The sequence below is a fragment of the Oryzias melastigma genome, linkage group LG24 (assembly GCF_002922805.2).
Source record: "Oryzias melastigma strain HK-1 linkage group LG24, ASM292280v2, whole genome shotgun sequence".
In the NCBI taxonomy this organism is placed as follows: Eukaryota; Metazoa; Chordata; class Actinopteri; order Beloniformes; family Adrianichthyidae; genus Oryzias; species Oryzias melastigma.
In genome coordinates, this window is record NC_050535.1 from 18,660,282 (window position 1) to 18,683,406 (window position 23,125).

General features: G+C 38.6%; 1 protein-coding gene across 8 annotated transcripts in view; it reads left to right on the forward strand.

Annotated features, from left to right (window-relative positions):
• dnmt3ab (DNA (cytosine-5-)-methyltransferase 3 alpha b) overlaps positions 1–23,125 on the forward strand; it is a 76,648-nt gene that overhangs the window by 43,379 nt on the left and 10,144 nt on the right. For all 8 annotated transcript variants that reach the window (XM_024291901.1, XM_024291904.1, XM_024291906.1 and 5 more), the window contains 8 exons: positions 13,815–14,018; positions 16,176–16,334; positions 17,510–17,617; positions 17,791–17,938; positions 18,343–18,486; positions 18,578–18,622; positions 20,886–20,965; positions 22,937–23,049. In XM_024291901.1, coding sequence (XP_024147669.1) covers positions 13,815–14,018; positions 16,176–16,334; positions 17,510–17,617; positions 17,791–17,938; positions 18,343–18,486; positions 18,578–18,622; positions 20,886–20,965; positions 22,937–23,049 — 1,001 coding nt within the window. The remainder of the gene's footprint in view (positions 1–13,814; positions 14,019–16,175; positions 16,335–17,509; positions 17,618–17,790; positions 17,939–18,342; positions 18,487–18,577; positions 18,623–20,885; positions 20,966–22,936; positions 23,050–23,125) is intronic.

Below are 23,125 nucleotides of genomic sequence, written 5' to 3' on the forward strand. Positions count from 1 at the left end.
ATTTGAGTTTGAGACCCCTGGTCTAGTTCTTATTAAAAAGCATCAACCTGATCTCTTTCCTTTCAAAATACCTTTTATCTGGAGTAATATTCTTTAAATACATAGCACTGATCCTAATAAGAAAAATGTAATATTTAATTCCTTAGTGGGGCTTAACATCCACATTCTATGGTGTTTTTCTTTAAAGTAATGCTGATGCTAAATTTAAAAACTGTGGTAAATAAGTAAATAAACTTGCAAAGCAGATGTTTTATTTGTTAAAGTTTACTAAATGTGGTCTCTTTTTGACTTGTGTTGTTTTTTCCCGTCTGTTCCAGCAGCTGAGTAAACAGAAGCGTCTTGTGTGGGATGGAATTTATGGGTGTTTTTTGTTCATGCAGGGTGTGTATTTATGTAAACACACTTGTATTGAAGGTCGAAACTTATTTTAAAATTAGGGCTGTAAACATTAATTAAATTAAAGTTAAATTATTTGCATGCAATTACTCAGCCCGAATTAACGCTTTAATATTAATTAATTCAACTTGATTGCACCAGCGGAGCAGCAGCAGTTTTTAGTACTTTAATCTTATTGTTTTTTTTGTGGTTTAGATCACTTTTTCACAAAAACTGATCTGCGGTCCGGTGCGTTGTCATGGTAACATGACGATGCGCTGCTGCGCCTCAACTGCAGCGACAAAGGAAAGCGATATTAAGGCTGACCATCAACACAGGTTAAATACAGCATCAGTTCACACAGAAAGTTCAACTCTTACTGCTTTTTTTTTAGAAGATTTTTTCTTTCAAGTGTGCAGTTTTGTTACCTATATCTGATTTTTAGAAAGACAACAAGATTTAAATAAAAAAAAAAAATAGCACAAATATTAGGGGTGGACCAAAATATCGATATTGCGATATGTTATATTTAGTTTTGTGATTGATTCTCAATGGGTTTCACCAAGTATCCGTCTTTGGCTGTAAAACATTATATTTGTCATCCTTTGGTGACTAAATTTTACAAATAATTCCAATTCAATTGGTGTCGATGCTTGTTAAATACATAGTATTACCGATTTTGCATAAAAGTGTGTATTATTTGTTACACAAAATTCGACAACAGTTGTTTATTATGATTGTGTTCAAGCTAAAAAATAAATTGGGATATATGTTCCTGAAAAATATGTGTTCTTCTACGTGAGTTATTAGAGACGATTTTTTACCAATTATCACAGGATCACGATATCAATATCGTGATCTATGTATCACGTATCATGAGGTACTCAATAATTCCCAGCCCTAAGCAATTTATACAAAAAGGATTTAACAGTAACTAAATTGATCAGGGTGTTCATAATTACTTTCATAATCTTTTGAATCAGAGGTGAATTTCTAATGAACTCTCTCTTTTCTGCAAAATATATTTCCTAGAAAACAACACAGCTTTTTAGATTTTAGCTAAAAATGTATAATCACAATTAAACGATCACTGAGAACGCTTTGAAAATAGATTAAAAGTTTTTAGTTCTTTTATTTTTGTCATCTTCTAAGAGTTTTTTTGTTGAAAAGATGCATATTATTCCAGATGAATCTGTACCTGCTAGCCTTTAATAACGCATGGCGGTTTTATCAGGACCTTCCTCTAGAAAAGTGCCGGTTTTGGCGTTTCACTGCCATCTAGTGATTGCGCCACAGCAGCGTGAAATGAGATTGTTCTGTAAAGACAATAAAGCGCCGTCCCTTTGACTCCAAACATGAAGTCAGCTCAACTTTCTCGTAACTCTAATCTGTTGCTGTGTTACTGCATGTCACATTGATCACTTGCATGTGTGCGTGCACGTCAAGTCTCGCCCCCTACACATCCAACTGCCTCATCAATTTTGAGGCTTACCTAACCTTTGACTTCAGTGTGTGTGCACACACACACACAAACTTCAGTTTGTGTGTGGAGCCTTGGGGCTTCCAAACACAGCTCCACGCCCAACCCTTTCTAATGCATGTGTGTGTGTTGTTCATGTAAACATCTGCTAGGTGAGGGAGCCAGCAAATCACACACTTCAGTGCTGGCCAATCAGCAGAGAGCGCAGGGACGGCTTTAGGTTTGAGCGCAGCTGAGGAGACTCACTAGTAGGAGGAAGACGAGGAGGTTAGACGGAGAAAATGACAGAGAGGAAGAGACCCAGGGAGGAAGAGTTGGATTTGCAGAGCTGCTATGGGAGCCGGCCTGTGAGTCATTTCAACTGTTTTCTTCCCGTGCATGTCTAAAGTCGGACAACATTTCTGTTTCTACGTTGAGAATCAAATAAGAGTTTATCAAAAACTTTTCCTGCTTTAGTTTATATCACTTCACTGCCATTCTTTTATCTTTCTTTATGGAATTCAGACAACTAAAAAAAACAAAAGAAACTCGACATGCTGTGTTGCCACAGGCTGTAAAGGTAGAACATGTCACATCAGGTCAAGAGTTTATGATTGATCGTCTCAGACAAACAAAACTTCTTTTCAGGAACAAACAAAGAGTTTTTGCAGCTTCATTTTGGCCCAAACTCTGTGGTTTTTGCTTCTTTTCAAGGGAAGAGATTTTTGTCAGTGATAAACTGTAAAGTTTCATGACTTTATAAACGAAAAATTTATGACCCGATTGCAAATGTCTAGGTCCCAGAAATTTTTGAAAACTGTGCAAGGTGTAAAAGATCTGAACAGATTCAGGGTTGTAACAGATTCTAAAGACAGTCATTATTCTGTCATTCGCTTGTGGAAAACTTTAGGATAGATTCTAGGTTATAAAACTGAGAAAACTTTACATGACTAGAAGGAATCGGTGACTTTATCTTCATTCTACTTATCAAAGTTGTTTCTTTCCCTGATGAGAGCTCCCGGGAAGCTTTTCTAAGACGTCCCATAGCTGCAATAGAGTCTTTTGATGTGGCTGTGTGCGTTTTGCTGAACAATGCCGGGTTCATCTCCAGGTCAGGGTCAGTCATGCTCCTGCAGGAGTGGGGTTTAGGAGATGGCTAACCGGCCGGGTCACAGGTTGAGGTTTCAGAGGTCAAGGGGGCGGCACTGGGAGAGAAAACACTGACCGGGACACAGGGTTTGGCAAAGTTCAAAGTTGTAACTCACAGCCTCACGACTGCTTTCTCTCTTTCAGCCCATTCTTCATTCTATTTGAACACTCAGCATCTACTTACATCCTCAAGCGTTTGACGAAACCATAAAGGATGCTTTGAGCCGTTCGGAGGCTTTAAATCACCAATCTGTTGGATAACATAAGTCCATCTCAATTCAGGCTCTCAACATCTCTTTTGTTCATTTGGTTAAATCCACGACACTCCAAATAATTCCATGATTATCCCATTAATCTGAAAACTCAAACAGGAAAAATTAGGATTTTCTTTTTGATTATTGTTTTTTTTCTTCCCACATAAAGATCTTTAAAGTCCCCCCTGATGAAAATCCTGTTTTTTCAGTTTTTAACATGTACGTGTAACATTTTTCTTATGAAAGGGAACAAATGTAAAAAGAAATGGAATCTGTAAAAATTCTAATGTTTCAAATTCAACTCAAAGGCCAAAACATTGAAGGATTAAGATCTGATCAGACAGAAATATTAGAAAAACTGATTTACTTCCTAAAGTCTACAAATTCAATTTAAAAAAAAAAAAATAAAAAACTCTTAGGTCTTAAAGGAGAAATAACAAATATTGAAAATGAATTTAAAAAACTGTCTATTGTAAGTATTTTTTATAGGCAAAATATTAAAAAACATCATTACAATATGCCCCTGATTCTCATCGAATCAGAGCAAACTATTTATGAAGTACTTTTCATACTAAAGTAACTCAATGCGCTTTACTCAATTACACATCTTTAAAAAAAATAAGTTGTAAAACACACTCAATTCAAACACCATAAATTATAAAACACACATAATTCACAAACTAAAAGAAAAAACCCACATTTCACTCTCTGAAATAAAACACATACAAGTAAAAAAGGAAAATTATAAAACACACACAATTCAAACACACAAAGTTATAAAGCACAAACATCTGTCCCAAACCTAAATCATTATGATTGATTGTATTTAAGTAAAAAACAGTCAACTCGTCTTGCTTTTTTTTTTTTTGAGAAATGTATTCAATAAAATAAAAAAAAAAAAACAAGTCTAGCTGATTACTTTGTTACCTACTACTCCATTGGAACAATTTTGATCTTGTATTTAACAGAAAACAAATAGATTTATACTCAACAAATGCATTCAAATGTTTTTTTTTTTTAATACTCCGTTTGATTGAAGGTTTCTGCCTCACGTGAATGAAAGCAAACGAGAACACACTCTACTGTCACCTGTGACTCATCTCCACCCCAGAAAGCAGGAAACAACTCCCCGATGGAGTCTTCAACCAGCTAATGTTGCCAAGCAACAGCTTCCTCCGTCACAGGGGGACATGGAGCGATTCTTCTTAGCAACACAAATGAGGTCTGTGTCGTCCAATGAGATGACCAAAATCTGGACTCAAGCTTGTCATTGGAGAATTGAACAGCTTTTGTTCAAATGCAGCATCAGGTTTTCATTTACAAAAATATGACCTAAATCTACAGAAAACCAGATTTCTTTTTTTTCTTTCTTTTTTTTATTTACCCAATTGAGTAAAAATGAAGTCCCTAAATTTTCTGTAAAATCTTACCAGGGCTGGAACACACTTTGACTTGTAATTTTAGAGGCCAGTGTCTTCACTCCAAGCATAAAAATTGGTGTCTTCTGGAGTATAAGTCGCAGTTTTTTCCATAGTTTAGCCAGGGGTGCGACTTATACTCGGGAGCGACTTATTTGTGTGTGTATTTTTTATTTTTTGACATCAATAGGCTCATTTAGTTGTTATTTTCTCAGAAACATTGATTGTCTTTTAGGGGATCATGGATAATTCGTGGTCCGTATGGATGTGGTTTTTTGGGGTTACTGCAGATAGATTTGGCCATTTCAGCTATTTCAAGCATTCTTCTATACCAGCTTTTGTAGATTTTGTCTCAAGACATGTAAATGTTATCAGAAACTACATGTTTTAGTTTTTTGTTCGTCTCCAGAATTCAAAGATTCTTTGTTTTTATAAATAGGCCTCAATCGAAACATTTTTTTGATGTAATATGTGAGGATATATTTACGCTTTGAAGTACTCTCTATATTTGTTGCGACTTATACTCCAGTGCAACTTATGCTCCGGAAAATACGGTACATTGATTTAAAAACCACTTCATTTGTTCCAGATTCCACCTTGAACTTAATGTTATGTCGTAGTCTTACAGTTTTTTTTATTAGTTTTGCTTATTGACACAAATGGAATAATTGTAAATTTCTGATCAAACTTTCAAATTATCTTCACGGAGAATCACTTTCATGACTTAAAATTGGTACAAACTAAATTTGAAATTTATAACCAAATAAGAACCTTCATTAGCTGCGCTTCCAATACGGAATTTCTCTGTAAATCACCAACCAATCAGTGTCTTGCTTGTTAGAATGGTTATTTTTTAACAGGCTTCTCACGTGCATCTTCAACTGTCAATGGACTAGCTGCGCAATGCATGCGCAACACTGCTGGGAAGTCACCCAAATGTTCCCTTTTAGTTAATCAAAATAAAACACATGTTCTCATCCATCACTGTGTTTTTTAAGACTTGTTGTGTGAGTTGATAAGTGTTTATTCACATAATAATGATTTCACGTGTGTGTTCTTTGGCTACTGATCTGTATAGATCACGGTTCAGTCATGATCCGGTGCACTCCTTGTCCACATCCTTAAGCAGTAAGACTGCAACCTTTCCATCAAGAGCACAGAGCTGTCGAAGGACACCAGGAAGAAGATTGTTCACCTAAATGAACTCATCTACAGTTAGCAAGTGGCTTGGTGAGCAGAGATCAGTGGTTGGAGCAATTATTAGAAAAAAAGAAGGAAATACAAGATCACTGACAATCTCCCTCCACTTGGAGCTCCAACATCTAACCTGGTGGTAGGCTAAAGGTGCATTCACAACGAACGGGATTCGTGCAGCGGGTGCAGCCAGTTACAATGGTGACAGATGCGACGTGAGGCGATCTGAAGTCCCGTGAGGCGATTTGAGCAACAGGTGCGGTGCAATGGTCTGCCGGCAACTCGATATGAGCTGCGAGGTGTGAATTGGGCGGCGCGGCAAAATTTAAATATCTGAAGTTTGACAGATCGCCACATCGCATTTACCAATTGGAAACTCAGCTTCGGGCACGTGACATTTTCAATGACTCGATCAGCGGGTAGAATACTAGTCTAAAGCGAGCGTTTTTGTCTTGATAGGCCTGCAGACAGAGAGCCACTGCGGGATGCAGAGGCTGCCCTCTCGAGCCTAATCGAGACATTAAAAAAAGGAAAAAGATCTCCTAATTGGATTTTTCCCCCCTCGAGTTAATACGAGACAGAGAACCTTCAAGCTCACAGAGACACAGACACACAGTGGAAGCGGCTGTAATACAGATACAGCCACTTGTACCGGAAAAATCTTTTATTAATAATCATATAAACTCAAACATGGAGACATGATTACTGATGTTTTTGTAGAACTCTTCACAATAAATAAACCTTATTTGTGACTGAATCGCGTTTTGTGTGAATGCACCTTAACACTCTTGAGTGAGGAAGCACGACGTATTCACCTTTGTGGTCTTGCTGTTTTGCAAGTTTTTTTTAGCCCAATTTCAAATGCTTTTTTTTTTACAGCTCACTTTGTTCTGTGTAAAACATCTGTAATCCCAATCAGCAGATTTAATCTATTTTTAGATTATAATTCTCATGATAAAGACAGGAATCCTGTATTTAGTTAGTATTCTTCTACTTATGTGTGGAGAACTGCAACTGGGATCCAAACCTAAAGTTATCTTAACGTAACATAACTTTTTCCCTTCACAACTGATACAAAACATATCTGAAATTCACAAAAAAGAAAAAGTGAAGACTTAACTGACACATTTAATCACCTTTATAGATGTAAATGTCATGGTTATATTTAGTAGATTAAAACTCACACCAAGAAAAGGGGAGAAAAGGTTTCAAATTTTCATGACCTCGTTGGGTTCTGGGCTAAATTCGTGCTGGCCCAGATCCCATGACCTAATCGCAGCATTTCCTAGACCTGAAGAGTGGTTTCGTAAATGGAAAGAATTTGACTCCAGCTGAGCATGATGAAGTGGTAAAGTAAGTGAGAATTTGTGAAAGCAGGCGTTGGAAGAGCCTCCTCCCCCCTCGGCTGCAGGCCTCTCCAAAGAAAGCAAAGTGGGGGGCAGGGAGGGCCCGCAGCATAAATTCACTGGAAGGAACCGTAAAAGAGAGAGTTTGGGGTTAGACAGGGCTTTCCTCAGTTCCACTCCGAGGTGAGGAGGTCACCCTTTCTTGCTCCTGTTGACCTACGACCTCATAAAATCCTAATCAGCCTGTTACACGGATCATAGACAGTGCATTCTCTGCACGTGCACACGCACGTGCACTGTAAGGGAATCTCCATATGTCGACATTGGTTAAAGAGGTTGAAAAGAAAATTTCAAGTGAAAACAAGCTTTGGATTGAAGCATAGAACGGGAGTTTAGCGTGACCCTGTTCTACGTTTTATCTGGAAAACATGTTTTTTGCATGAATATCGTGACTTATGAGTTTTGGTGGAAGGTTTGACAGATCAGATGCCTTCCTTATGGGACACAAGTCCTCCAAAGTCTGTTTAACATTTCTATAATGGTTTATTTGCTCTAATATTTGCATTTTTCCCTGTCTTGTTTAACCAAATCTGTCACTTTAAGGAGTAGCCTGACTTTGAAATCTCCACCGTCGATGTTAATTTATCTTTTTTTGGAAGTTTTCTCAAAATAACAAAACAGAACACGTCCTAAATCTTTTTGCACGGTTTTGATGACTCAGTTTAATATGACATTTATGTAACGCATATGATCTCTTTTTCCATTTATCAAATCTATTGAATATTTGAGAATGGGGCTCTAAAGTCAAGGAACGTTTATCACTGACACAATCTTGAAGTTCCGTCAGATTGACCTAAGTCACAAGTTTGAAACGTATTAACACAAAAACACATCAGTTAGTCAAATAAAAACAGTTTTTTTAAAAGTATCCACATTCACAGGGAAAGCTAGAAGTATTTGAATATCTGAAAATTGCATTGCATGATTTTGTAAATACTTTCATTTGCATTTGTACTTGTATTTAAACACCTGAGAAAATCAATGTTAATTTTTCGTTCACAAGTCAAACATTTCCTGTAGTTTTTCCACACACTCCAGGAGGGATTTTGGCCTACTCCTCCACACAGATCTCTAGATTTACTGGGCTGTTGCTGAGAATGCATGATGCTACCACCACCATGCCTCAGTAGGGATGGTGTTCTTGGGATGGTTCTCGTCATTCTTCTTCCTCCAAACACAGCGAGTGAAATTAAGACCAAAAAGTTCTATTTTGCTCTCATCTAACCATAAGATTTCCCTGGATCATCCAGTTGGCTATTGGTAGATTTAAGATTGGCCTGGACATGTGCTGGTTTAAGCAGGGGAATGCTTTCAAACCAAGATGTCTAAGTGTATTACCAACAGTAACCATGGAAGCGGGGGTCCCAGCTCCTTTCAGGTCGTTGACCAGCTCCTCCCGTGTAGTTCGGGCTGATTGCTCACCTTTCTTAGGGTCATTGAGTCCCCACGAGGTGAGATCTTGCATGGAGCTCCAGTCTGAGGGAGACTGACAGCCATGTTCTAATAATTGCTCCAACAGTGGATCTTTTTTCACCAGGCTGCTTAGTAATTGCCTTTTAGCCCATTCCAGGTCTGCAATTTTGTCTCTGGTGTCTTTGGACAGCTCTTTGGTAGAGTTTTACTGATTGTATGAGGTGGACAGGTGTCTTGATGCAGCTAACCACCTCAAACAGGTGATTTTAATTTAGGATGAGGAGAAGAATGAAGGTGGACTATTTACATGCAGACTACCATGTCTTAGAGGGTCAGAATTCTAGCTGATGGACAGGTGTTCAAATATTTGCAGCAGCAGCATTCAAATAAACTGTTAAAAAAACCATACAATGTGATTTCCATATTTTTTTAGATTAAGTATCTCACAGTGGTCATACACTTTAATTGAAAATCTCAGACCCTCCGTAATTTCTAAGTGGGAGAACTTGCAAAATCACGGGGTGTTCAAATACTTATTTGCCTCATTGTATTTTCAAATTCCAGAGCTGTCAGAGGAGTCACATTTTTGGTTTTTAACCTTTCAACACTGGAGGTTTTTGCTCTAGTATTGACACTACTATAACTCTTCAACTGTTCACTCAAAGACATACCTCATGGGTACATTTATGTCTCTACATTGTCCATTTTGTGTGAATGTGTTTGTGTTTCCCATGCGGTGGATTGGTAACCTGTACCCTGACTTTAGTCTCCAGCCAGCCTTTGACCCCACACAGGACTAAGCAAGTTTAGAAGATATATAAACAAATAAGCTATTGAAGCGGGCTCAGGCTTTGGTAAGCCTCACCATTCAGCTCAAATACAGCTCAGACATCAGATCATCTCTGATGTCATCCATTGAATTCTTCATGGCAAACATAACATTTAAAGAGGAAAGGGCAAACTTTACTCCTCCCCCTGATAGATCCGCCCACCTGTCAGTCAAAGAGACACATCCCCTAATAATGCATAAGTTAAAACTTTTATGAAATCAAAACCAGCGATTGAAAAATTGTGTGGAAATCTAAAAATATCAATCAATATTTAATCAATAATGTTAAGTCAATCAATTTAGATTGAATTGTAGATTTCTGACTCAGTGATATCAGTCTGAAAGCACTTTACTCTCCTTTAGATGTGACTATTAACGTTAGGGGCTGGACGATGGTGGCGTGGTGAGTGGTCTTCCCTTGCAGATGCATTCAGATGCGGGTTGAAATCCCGGCTGGGTTCTTTCTGTGTGGAGTTGGCGTGTTCTCCTCTTGGATGTGTGGCTTGTAGCACCAGATTCCTCCAACAGTGTGAATTGAATGCATGGATGGCCCTGCAACAGACCAGCGTGTGTGTTCAGGATGAACACCATCTTTACCCAACAGTAGCAAGGATAGGCTCCGGTAACATTGTAACCCCAATAGGGATTCAGTATGTTCATACAGCTAATGAAGTTTTAGAATTATAGAAATATCACTGTACCTTACAGTTTGGATTGTGGGGAACAAAATGGGATTGTGGGATATCTTCATACAAAACATTGTTACACCATACCTTCATTCCTCCTCTGCATGCAGCACAGGAACCCACAGATTTTGAACGAGCGCGGACATGCATGAAAAGGAAGAACTGGTTTTGGCAGGCCATTGTCAATCAGAAAAGTGAGGGTGTATCTTAGGGGAAAGGGACTTCCTCTTTGTTTTCCTCTCGGATCACAGCTCTTCTCATCTGTAGTGCTCTTTGTAGTTTTATATTATATTCCTATTTACTCGCTGGCTCTTTGTCTCCTTCCATCTCCTGATGAACCCGTTAACCCCCCCCCTGCAGCAGCAGCAGCAGCAGTTCTCCTCTCACTTCCTGTTTGGAGGAACAATTAAAGGATTGTTCGTCCTGAGGTCCTGATCTAAAGCGGTTACAATTGAGCCGGAGGAACCCATTTAAAGTACAGTTTATGAGCGTTCCACTGAGCGTGCAGTAAACTTAAGGACAAAACAAACCCAGATAGAGCCTGTCATCGATGCGTTTAGCTTTTTGAGTCAAGCCAGATGTAGATACAAGTGGAACAGTCAGCTGCTAACCCAACATTCTGCCTGAAGTTACAGCTCTGCAATTACTTATCTAGATAAACACCAGGAAATGCATCATGATGCATGAAAAGTAGGGCTGTGAAAGTTAACACCTTAACACACGGGATTAATCGAAACAGAATTATCTTTTATTTTTATAAATAAGCAGGAGTTGAGGGTTGATCCCACGGCTGCAGCGCAGAGGGGTGGGCGGAGCCAAACTGAGCTGTCTGCTGTTAGAAATCCAAAAACGAGGAAACCGGCGTTGTCTAAAAATAGCGAAAACTCCGCAGTTCACTGCGGAAGTCCCGCCCACTGCTGTTATGAGAGGTGAACAGGTCAGAGTGAACAGACAGGCCCCTCGATTGTGAGCATATTCCACCTGAGCTGACCTGAAATCCATCCGGATCAAACTTCTCCCAAAAATCTTTTTATTATTTTTCACAAACACAATAAAGAATATTATTGAGAAAAAAAAGAAAAATGACAAAACAGAATTCCAGGAAAAATGTCAAAAGGACAGCAGTGCTTTCAGGTGAGAGGTTTTTGAGGTTCCAAAGGGTTAAAAATAAACGCTCTAAATGTACAATTTTGTGTGTGAATTCATATTGTGATTATTTGCAGATAATAAGTTNNNAAAAAAAAAAAAAAAAAAACGATTAATTTTTTCCAAGTTTGCGATTAATTAGTTAATTTGTTATAATCGATTCCTGGCCCTAACAAAAAGTTTAAAAGTGAAAATATTTAAAAAAAAATCCGAACTAACATTTTTTTCTTTTAAAAAAAGTTTCAGATTTTTTAGTTCTATTTTTTCCTTAATGTGTATTGTTGGTGTAAATCTGGTGCTTTTGGGTAACTCCTCTGGTGTGTCATGTAATGTATGTAGTGTGTCAAGAATGTATTTTTGTGGTAAAGGAAGGATCAGAGGTGGAACTGTACACGGCTTGGGTCAAAGCTTCTCCAGCATAAACCATAAAGAGGCTCTGAATGTGAACAGGCCTAGTAACACACAATCAAGCATTTTTACACAATATGATGTGTTTTTGTTTTTATGGAACATTTATTTGCTTCATTTTATTTACTTTTGTTTATTTGTGATTTTTTTTACCACAATGAAGCAATTTAACCTTTTTACATCAAAGCTTTAGCTCCAGAGTTACATTCTTTGGGCTACTTTAATCATCTTTTGATTTATTGTAAGAGCTTTCTAGTGGTCTTTTAATTAATTTCTTGGACATAGTTTCTGCAGAGCAGTAATAGTTTACTTAAAATTCATCTTTTGTTTTACAAAACTCCTGCCAGCTTACAGCCCCTCACATTACCACTGCAATAAATGTTCGTGGATTTAAGTATCTATAAGTGGCTGCATCAGAATGAAACAGAGCAGGGAGCTTGAGGCTTCCTTTTAAAGTGTTTTAAAAACGTCTATTTAGATTTTTTTATACGTTTTACCGGATATTGCTCACAATTTAAGTTCAAAATGACTGAAAATAAAACTCTAATGGGTGAGTGTTCTAGCAGTATTTAAACGCATCACTTACAGACGAATCACTGAGACGTGAATAGCTGAGGTTTTGTGTGTGTGAAACAAGCGATTCATGCATATTTTTTTACAGATTTGTGTGTAATTAGTTTGAAGCTGTTGTAATTTTAATTTGAGCATGTGTACATTTTATTTATTTATTTTATTTTTTAAAATTACGCACAAACCGTATTATAAGAGTTACAAATCAAGAATTACGCACGCACAAATCGGAGTGAGTCTATTTTCTCTCCATAATACTGTGACCAAACCATTGTTTTGTAAAGTGTTTTGAAGATATGAATGTTTTGACATTTCTTGTGTTCATTACCCAGACGGTTCCTTTATTTTACCCCTGACAGAGACACAAAAACTTTTTGGGGTAGTTCTTATTAATGATAATTTAAAAGTTGTGTTGCGCCTCAAATTGTGGGACTTCTCTTTGATTAGAAATTTGTTTCGTCTAATAATTGGTAAGACTTTATTGAAGGATTTAAAAAGAATTTGTGCTGTTTGGTATTTAATTATGTCATGTAATTTCAGTACTTTTGTTTGGAAAAAAAGTTAATTTGTGTGTTCTAAAAATGCAGTTGTATTTATTATGTGTAATGTTCTCTTTTATAACATGTAAAGAGGATATATGGGACACTGATAATCATTCCCTCATACTTCAGCATCATAACTAAAGCAGGGAGAATTAAGGATCAGTTTAATATGAGCAATAGATTACAATGAGAAATGATTTTTCTATGTTTATTATTGAGACTTTGTGCAATTTTTGTTTTTGTGTGTCTAACGTGGGGTTTCCATTACAGTTTGCTATATGTTTATATATAACAGTTGTATATTATTTTACTTTTAACTGCAACACACACTAGTTCCTTTTAAAATAAAACTCACTCTGTGTCATGTATAAACATTTTAGTAAAAAAAACTCTGAGCTTTTTATTGTCATTCTTTAATATGTGAGGCACAAAACGCTCAACTCTAAATCATTTTAAACTTCATTTGTTCAAAACTTTTATCACTTTAGTGTAATTTACCAAAATAAAACAACATTTGGAGACTTTTATTGCCTATAAATTAAAAGCACAAATTTAAAGAAGATTTTTACAGAATTTCTGACAGTAAATTAAACTTTTTTTGCTTAATATTTTGACATGTTAAGATCTAAACAGAAATAACAAAACTTAAATAACTAATCTATTATGTGTTCAATCGTTAGCATTGTTCATTAAAGCTAAAGAGCCACAATAAAGGTATAATAGAGCCACATGTGGATCCGGAGCCACAGGTTTCAGACCCCTGGTTTATGTAATAACTGTGACTCCAAGGCAATCTCAAGCGGAGGACACAGATTTGCTCAAATCTGCTTTCATTAGCATCAGAATCTTTATTCTGTAGAGTTTATTGTTACTTAAAGAGTGTTATCACTGAAGCTTCAGCTCTGGTATTAACTGTGTAAAATGTCTATCACTGCTCCTGATGAGTCGACGTTCCTCCTCTGCAGGCTGAGCGGCGCGCCTACAGAGAGGCGGAGATTAACATGATGGACGACCTATCAGAGGCGGACTTCCAGAAAGACGAGGAACCCAGCAGCCCGGCCCCACCCCCATCCCAACAGCACACTGACCCCGCCTCTCCCACTGTAGCTGTGACGCCGGAGCCGGTAGCCAGGGGAGACCAGGCCACGCCCAGTGAAATCGAGTACCAGGTGAGGGTCTGTTCTAAATGAAGAAAGCCGGAGCTTTGCTGGAGCGTCAATGCAGAATATCTGAGCGCTTAGGAACAGGAGGAGTCCGGACGCGGCAGTAGGAGGAGCGTGGGAGTGTTGCCAGGTTTCAGTGTGGGTGACAACCCAAGCAACAGTTTTGGTGACGCTGCAGTCTCCTCTCTGAGAACTGTAGCTGCTGGCGGGGATGAATGTGTCTGTGATTTAATGGTTGTGTTTTTGTGGGCGAGGGGGCAGAGAATCACTACACTCTGATTTCAGTTTGAAAATCTGAAACATTTTACAACTTCATCTCTAAATTATGTTTACCTCCATTCAGATTAATGTGATTGTGTTTTATAGGGATTACTATTTTAAGGCTAGCTCAGTGGCCTAGTGACAGAGAGTCTGCTCTCAGACTGTAAGGTTGTGAGTTCAAATCCACGGCCGAGTCATACCAGACTCTACCAGACCCAACGCCTCCCTGTTTGGGGCTGGATTGGGGGGTTAAACCAACAAAATATATTTCACTAGAGATGACATGCTAGCTTGTTGCAAAGTCGGCCGCAATATTGGAATGGTACAGATGTCTGTTTACTGCTGTGTTACAATTGTACAAACAGATCTGGAGAAACTAGAATGTGACTTTTCACTAGTAAATGATTGCTGTCAGCTGATAAAGGAGAACTTCTAGAAAACATTTGAACAAGATATGAGTGAGTTTACTCTCAATAATGAACGTTTAGGATGATCTTGTCGTCTATTCAAAGTCAATGGTAGCTTTAGACTTCACACTATGTCCATTTTTTTCTGTCAGGACCTGCAATCTTTATGTTTTATGGAGGATGATGGTGGTATTTGTATGAGTGTTAGACCTCAGATCAGACCTGCTGGTAATCAGATTACTAAGAGGAGAAATAATCTAACCAGGATTTCCTCGGTAGTGAAGAGGGAAGAGTCCATCAGCGCTGAATCCTTGTCCAGTGGGCGGACCGGGAAATGTGTCGTATAAAAGACCACCTCCCCTCTGTCACGTCGGCGCCCGAGTCCTTCTGATAGAGGCTGGGTGGATCCACTTGTAGAACTGGAGTCTCCAGCCCAGCATTGGCCGGATTAATTTACCCCGCGGTGTTGCGTCACCACCGGCCGCTGCGTGCTTTAAAGCGGGTGCTGCCTGAACCTCGCTGCTCCAGGCCGTGGATGGAGGTCTCACTGAGCCCTCTCTCCCGTCTGCGGGACCATCAGAACCGGTGTGTCTGTTGACCGGGCTGCACTGTTCTCATTCGGATCAGTCCGTGTCACGCTGATCCGGGCGCGGACCGGCCCTTATAAAACGGGCACTAGCGGTCTACGGCAATATTGACTATCCACCGATCCGTTTATAAACACAGACCAAAGAGTCTAACAGTTTCTATAAATGTTAGTCTGTGTGTAGATTTAAATAAAATCACAACCATGCATCGGGAATGCATTGAGTTTCCTATATAAAAACCTGTTTATTCATGAAAAAGTTTAAAATGTCGTTCATTTGTTGCACTTTGTACAAAAATCATTATTACCACGAGCTGGGAATTATTTTTCTGATGATCAGTTTTTCCTTTTAAAATAGGACCAAAATAATCATTTTATGGTCATTCTACTGGTTCTGCTAAGTCATGGTTTTTATCCCATTCCAATATGGCGTCGCTCTTTACTATCTTGGACAATAGTAAAAAGCCTGCGTGTCATCTCTAGTGATATTAACCTCTATGGGTACAACCAACAAATGGTTCCAGAGCGCGACTGTGTCTGCAGCTCCCCGCCCCCCCAGGGGGAGGGGTCATACACAGAGAACAAATTTCACACATTTAGGTGCAGTACATCTAATGGGAACTAAACTTTAAATAAGCAAAGTGCTTTATAGCCGTTCAGATAGATAAAATACTCAGAAAAAAAGTAATCCGTTTAAACATGAACAATTAATAAAAAAAAAAATCCATAATAACTACTTATTTTTCCTTTTATTTTTAATTAACTTGCTGTGGACTGAGGTCCCGTCCTACCTTCCCCTGCGGTGGCTGGGATAGGCTCCAGCATGCTCGTGGGCCCAAAAGGGATTAAGTGGGTTTAGACTATGAATGGGTGGAAGACTAAATTTTGTGTTTTGTTTTTTTTTTACAGGATGGCCGCGGCTTCGGCATCGGCACTCTGGTGTTCGGGAAGCTGCGGGGTTTTTCTTGGTGGCCTGGTCGCATCGTTTCCTGGTGGATGAGCGGCAGGAGTAGAGCTGCAGATGGCACTCGCTGGGTCATGTGGTTTGGTGACGGCAAGTTCTCTGTGGTGAGCAAACAAAACGTTCATGTTGGGCCCTAAAACAAACGTTCATTAACCCTCAAACAGCACTGCTTTAGCTCTGGTGTGTTCTTCTTTTAAGAGCTGTACCTCCTCAACAGTTCACACTAATAACGCCTTTACAGCGGATTCTGAAGTAGAAAAAAGTTGCTTTATATATGCAGTAGTAGAAGAATACTAAATATAAATATAATATACTAAATATATAGAATAATAAAAAAAGATATGTGTGTCGGGGGGGGGGTTGTGCTGAGCGGGGCGGGTACCACATGAACCGAGTATGAAAGAATTTGTGATCATTTCAGTATTATATATAATTGTTTATTTGTATTGAATCCTTTCTGTTAGCAGGAAAACACAATGTTTGATGTAAGGGGCAAAAAGAAAACATATTTGGCCTTTAAATACCTTTAATTCATTGCGTTGAGAAAAAAAAAATCGAAATTAGGACTTAAAAACTGTAAAACAAATCAAATCGTGACTTGATTGAATTGTTACAAAACTTCAAAAACTTAATATCCATCAATCTATCCTTGAAGCTTTTTATAAATGCTTCATTGAATCCATCCTTTCATTGAACATTGTCGTTTGGTTTGGTTCACTCAGTCTTAGTAATTATAACACAATGAACAGAATCATTCAAGTCTGCAGTAGAATTAACACAAGAGTTAACAACACACTCTGCACAGCCTCTACAGTTTGTTTCCCTCAGGGCAGATTCAGATCCAGACCGTTCAGAACAGAGAGAGCCGCACCAAGTTTTGTACCAACATATATTTGACTGTTAAACAGCTCTTTTTTTAAACTAATAAGTCACTTGGTCTGAGTTTATATCGTCCGTATTTTATTGACTGTACTGTTTAATTATATTATTTCATCATTGTGTCTGTTCTGGCAAAGGGATTACCTACCGCAAAACTAAAGTAACTTTTGACTTTGAAATGTTTATTTTTAGTTTTGGAAATTCAGTGAAAGGTTTTGAAAAAACTTTGGGAAAACCATTTCTAAAAACGCCTTCGAACCTTGGTGAGAGCTTTGAAAAGAGATGAAAAGATGATTGGAGTTGGTCTTTAATTGTGTCAATAAAGAGTAGTGTTAAAGAACTGAAGAAATAGGAGGCAGATTTCTCCCAAAATGAGTTTTCTCTTTCCTTCTTGGTGCAGGTCTGCGTGGAGAAGCTGATGCCTCTGAGCTCCTTCTCATCTGCTTTCCACCAGCCAACATACAACAAACAGTCTATGTACCGGAAAGCCATTTTTGAGGCTTTGCAGGTAACAAACTATTTATTTGAAGAAAAAACAATATTTATATTACTGTTTTTATGTGTTTTATATCCTATGTAGCAACATGCAATTCTTTCATGATCCAGATTAATGCATTTACACTGTTCCGATGTTTTACGTCTTTGATCTGTGAGCAGATTTACAGAAAGTTCTCTGTTTAGGTGGCCAGCGTGCGAGCTGGGAGGCCAGTTCCTTCCTGTGACGCCAGCGATGATGCGGAGGGGGTGGAGCTTCAGACCAGACAGATGATAGAGTGGGCCATGGCGGGCTTCCTGCCCACTGGTCCGCAGGCCCTGGACCCTCCAGAGGGTAAACAGCTCGGATCACACATGCTCACACTTCCTGCAGCGAGAAGCTGCACGCCAGCCTGGGAACCGGATGATTCTGAGACCGCCATGTGTTTTCAAAGTCCTGATAGACTCAGATTAACAGCTTTGTTCTACAGTATGGAGCTTCAGAAGTGTCAAAGCTAAAAGAAATTAAAGTATGAATGTGTAGCTGATCAAATACAAACCTGAAAACCTGAAACTGTCAAGACACACCTTCAAAGTAAAAGCTTTTTGTCTCAGTCTGAAACAGAATTTTGTTAAAAGTTTAACATTTGATTTTTACACAGAGGGAAATTTAACAGAAAATTTAACACTGATCATGTTTAAAGAAAAACTTTAAAAGCTATAGAATATTAACACTGATGTGTTTTTTTGTCCCAACAGAAGAACGAAATCCATATAAGGAAGTGTACCCAGAAATGTGGGCGGAGCCTGAGGCAGCCTACACACCTCCACCTGCAAAGAAACCGCGCAAGAACTCAGCAGAGAAAGCAAAGATCAGGGAAGTGATCGATGAAGGGACCAGAGGTAAAAACAATCTTTGCAAAGTTTTATCGGATACTTTCTTTAGGTTTATGCTTCTCGTAAACATTTGTTGTGTTTGTTTTTATTTTTTTAGAGAGACTTATACATGAAATTAAAAAGAAGACCAGGAATATAGAAGGTAAAAATTTATCTTTTAAAATTGTTTTTCTCTCTCGTGTAAAAATGTGTTATTTTTTAACCCTTTTTATCATAGTCATTGGCAAAAAAGTATTCAGTCAGCCACCAATTGTGCAAGTTCTCCCACTTAAAGAGATGAAAGAGGCCTGTCGTTTTCATCATACCTCAACTATAAGAGACAAAATAAGACAAAAAATCCAGAACAATGCATTGTCTGATTTTTAAAGAATGTATTTGGTGGGAAACAAGTATTTGGTCACCTATAAACAAGCCAGACTTCTGTCTCTCACAGACCTGTAACGTCTTCTGTAAGAGGATCCTCAGTCCTCCACTCGTTACAGGTATTAATTTCACCTGTTTGAACTCGTTATCTATATAAAAGTCACCTGTCCACAACCTCAAACAGTCTCACTTCAACCTCTGCTATGGCCAAGACCAAAGAGCTGTCTAAGGACACCAGAAACAAAATTGTTGACCTGCAGCAGGCTGGGAAGACTGAATCTGCAATAGGTAAGCAGCTTGGTGTGAAGAAATCAATTGTTAGGAAATGGAAGACATATAGGACCACTGATAATCTCCCTCCATCTGGAGATCTCATTCTGTGGGGTCAAAATGATCTCAAAAATCCCAGAATCACACGGGGGGACCTACTGAATGACCTGCAGAGAGTTGGGACCAAAGTAACAAAGACTACCATCAGTAACTCACTACAAACCCTGCAGTTCCAGACGTGTCCCCCAGCTAAAGCCAGAACATGTGCAGGCCCGTCTAAAGTTTGCTAGAGAGCATCTGGATGGTCCAGAAGGGGATTGGGAGAATGTCCTAGGGTCAGAGGAAACAAAAATAGAACTTTTGGTAGAGCTGGGTAAAATGGCCAAAAAATCTAATCTCTGATTTTTTTCATTCCAAATTCAATTTTCAATTTTAATCGATTTTTTATTTTTTTGCTCCCTATTTTTACTTTTTTTTTTTTTTAAATAAATCACCCAAAACAATAAACAACAATTAATCAATAATATTGATATATCGCTCAGCCCTACTTTTTGGTAAACTCTACTTGTCATGTTTTGAGGATAAAGAATACTGAGTTGAATCCAGGGACCACCATATCTACTGTAAAGCATGGCGGTGGAAGCATCATGCTTTGAGGTTGTTTTTCAGCAAAGGGGCCAGGAAAACTGGTCCTTGTAAAGGAGAGACTAAATGGGGTCATGTATGTTCTGATTTAGAGGGAAAACCTCCCTTCATCAGCACTGAAGATGAAACGTGACTGGATCTTTCAGTATGATCTCAAACACACTGCCGGGTAATGAGGGGATGGCTTCATAGAAAGCATTTCAAGGTTCTGGAGTGGTTTAGCTAGTCTACAGATCTCAACTTCATAGAAAATCTTTGAAGGGAGTTGAAGGTCTGTGTTGCTCAGTGACAGCCCCAAAACATCACTGTTCTAGAGGAGATCTGCATGGAGGAATGGACCAAAACATCACTGCTCTAGAGGAGATCTGCATGGAGGAATGGACCAAAACATCACTGCTCTAGAGGAGATCTCTGTGGAGGAATGGACCAAAACATCACTGCTCTAGAGGAGATCTGCATGGAGGAATGGACCAAAACATCACTACTCTAGAGGAGATCTGATGGAGGAATGGACCAAAATACCAGCAACAGTTTGAGAAAACCTTGTGAAGACTCACAGAAAACATTTGACTGCTGTCATTACCAACAAAGAGTATGTAACGAAGTATTGAGAATAACTTTTGTTATTGACCACATATTTATTTTCCACCAAATAAATTCTTTAAAAACCAGACGATGTGATTTTTTTTCTTATTTTGTCACTCATAGTTGAGGTATACCTATGATGAAAATTAAAGGCCTCTCGTCATTTTAGGGGGGAGAACTTGCACAATTGGTGGCTGACTAAATATTTATATTAGTTCCTCCAGGATTCCGCAATTTTGCAATCCCACCAATTATTATTTATTTCATTATTATAATTTGTCTTTTAGGATGAAATATCCACTCTTGTTTCCTTATTTTGTAAAAGAATTGTCTCCAAAAAGTGTTACTTAAAATCAGAAAAATATTGTATCAATCCTCTGTCATCCGTGCTTGAATCTTTTCCTCTGCTGAGTCATGGTTGATGAATTTACTGGGCCTGACTTGAAAGTCTTTCTATGAACAACAGCAGGTTGGCTCAGGACAGCAGAATAATGCCTGTGTGTGTCTGAGGTTTAACCTGCTTTGGTTTTCTGTTTGCTCAGATATTTGCATCTCCTGCGGAAGCCTCAACGTCTCTCTGGAGCATCCTCTCTTCGTGGGAGCCATGTGTCAGGGCTGCAAAGTAAGAAGCCTTTACTGCTGGATCTTCTTCACCCTGAAGCCTCAGTGTGGAGTAACCATCAGAGGAATCTCTGGTTCTTCAAGGCATTCTTTAAAAGAGCTGCACTTCAGGATGTTTGGCCTGATATTTAAGCCTGCAAAATAAATTTAACAAATATTACATTGATAATAATGGCACATGTGAACAATCAGTTAAATATTTTAAAGTGATTTAGGTACCAGCATATAAGTGAAGCATAAATTAGAAATATTCTAGATTAGAAGCAGGAGCTCCAACAACCACCTGCTAAGTATACTGTATTTTTAAATGTTTCTATGGAAGTAAGAAAATAAGTTAATGGAAAACAAAACCAGTTATGGGAGGATGAAATCTCATCAAATAGGCAGATTTTTCAATTTAATTTTCTCCAAAAATTGTTTAAGAGACATCTGGTGGGCAAATGAAGTCATAACGGCCTTTAAACGGCAGTTCTGATGCTAACAAAGGAAGAACAGGAAGTTCATTACAGCCACACAATGATATTGTGTCTCCGGGCCCCTTGGATCACTGATGGGGTGAAATGGATCACAAAACACTCTGTTCGGATCATGTTTGGGTCTTTTTCAGATCAGTAAATAGTAAAAAAAAACAACAGGAAAAAGCAAGAAGATAAAAGTCTAAAATTACTTTTTTTTAAAAAGCTTTAAAACATATATTTGAGAAAACATATATAAAGTACCTCAAAAGATAAATAAACACTCACACATCTTTGAACTTTGAACACAAACAGACATATAATACATGCAGTTTCTGATTACATTTACATGTCTGGAGACCAAATCTACAAAAACTGAGAGAAAAAGAATGACGAATATGCAATTTTAAGATGCAAAGGTTTAATGTCCAAATTAAATCTTAAATGAAAAAGCTAAAATGAAGCTTTCATTATTTTTTGGTATCAATTGTAGTATTGAAACTAACTGTGGAAACATTTAAATATTTCAAATAATTAATATTATCTGTAGTACATGTGCAGGTGAGGCGCTGCCATGCCCACTTTTCCTGGAGATTTTCGACCCTTTTGGCTTCCCCTGACGGGACATCCATCATCAGCTCTTCATCTGTCAGTATCCGCGTCCTCCATGAGGAGTTTGAGAAAAGTTTTTGACGGAATCTCCTCCCACACATAGCGTTAGCTATTTTAATATAAGTTTTACGCTCATTAAAACAAAGATGGTGTACAGTGTGTGAATTTGACGCCAATTTCCAATTGATTTTAATAACGCGTGCACGAGGAACACAGCGACCGTGGAGGAGGGGTTGATCTGCGGTACACGTGCGGCCTGAGCCGTGGCTAGTGATCCGTACGGATCACAGATTATCAGTACGGATGATCCGTTACACCTCTTATCATTGACATCACATCTGTGATTAATAGAAATGAAATGATTATCAGAGCATCCTGAAGCTATGCTTTATTTACGAAGAGGTTTTCCCTTCACCATAAGACAGTAGACCAAATTATGTACTCCCCTCCACTAAAGTACATTTGTTAGATCAATTTCTGTCAGAAAATAAAAGGGATGACATGAAATGTTTCATTTGATGATCTAAGATCTTCCCCAGCATCAACATTAGTTGAATTTTCAAGGAAAAATGTTCCCATGAACTCACAGTGTTAAATAGCATAAACATTTCTAAGAATTAAACCCCCACCATTCAGATAATCTTTTTACAATTTACATAGATTGTTTTTCAAATTAAAAGCTGTTCAGAAGCAATGCACTGTGGTCTATATTCACTAATCTAGTGAGCATGGATGCACACTGGTTGTTTGCACTTCTGGGAAATTTTCCAAAGCACTGGATTTGTAATTGCTGATTCTGACACTTTGACGAAATGTCAAACGCCTTACATAGCGCTCTAAAGAGTGATAGAGTTGAGACGCCGCCTGTGCTGAAACCTTCCTGACCTCCTCTTGTTCTTGGGCAGAACTCGTTCCTGGAGTGCGCGTACCAGTACGACGACGACGGCTACCAGTCCTACTGCACCATCTGCTGTGGAGGCAGGGAAGTGCTCATGTGCGGCAACAACAACTGCTGCAGGTGAGGCCCGCAGCGGACCTTCCTTTTGTGGGCGGAGCCAAGTTTAGCATGCTCAGCGTTAAAGTCAAATTCATGA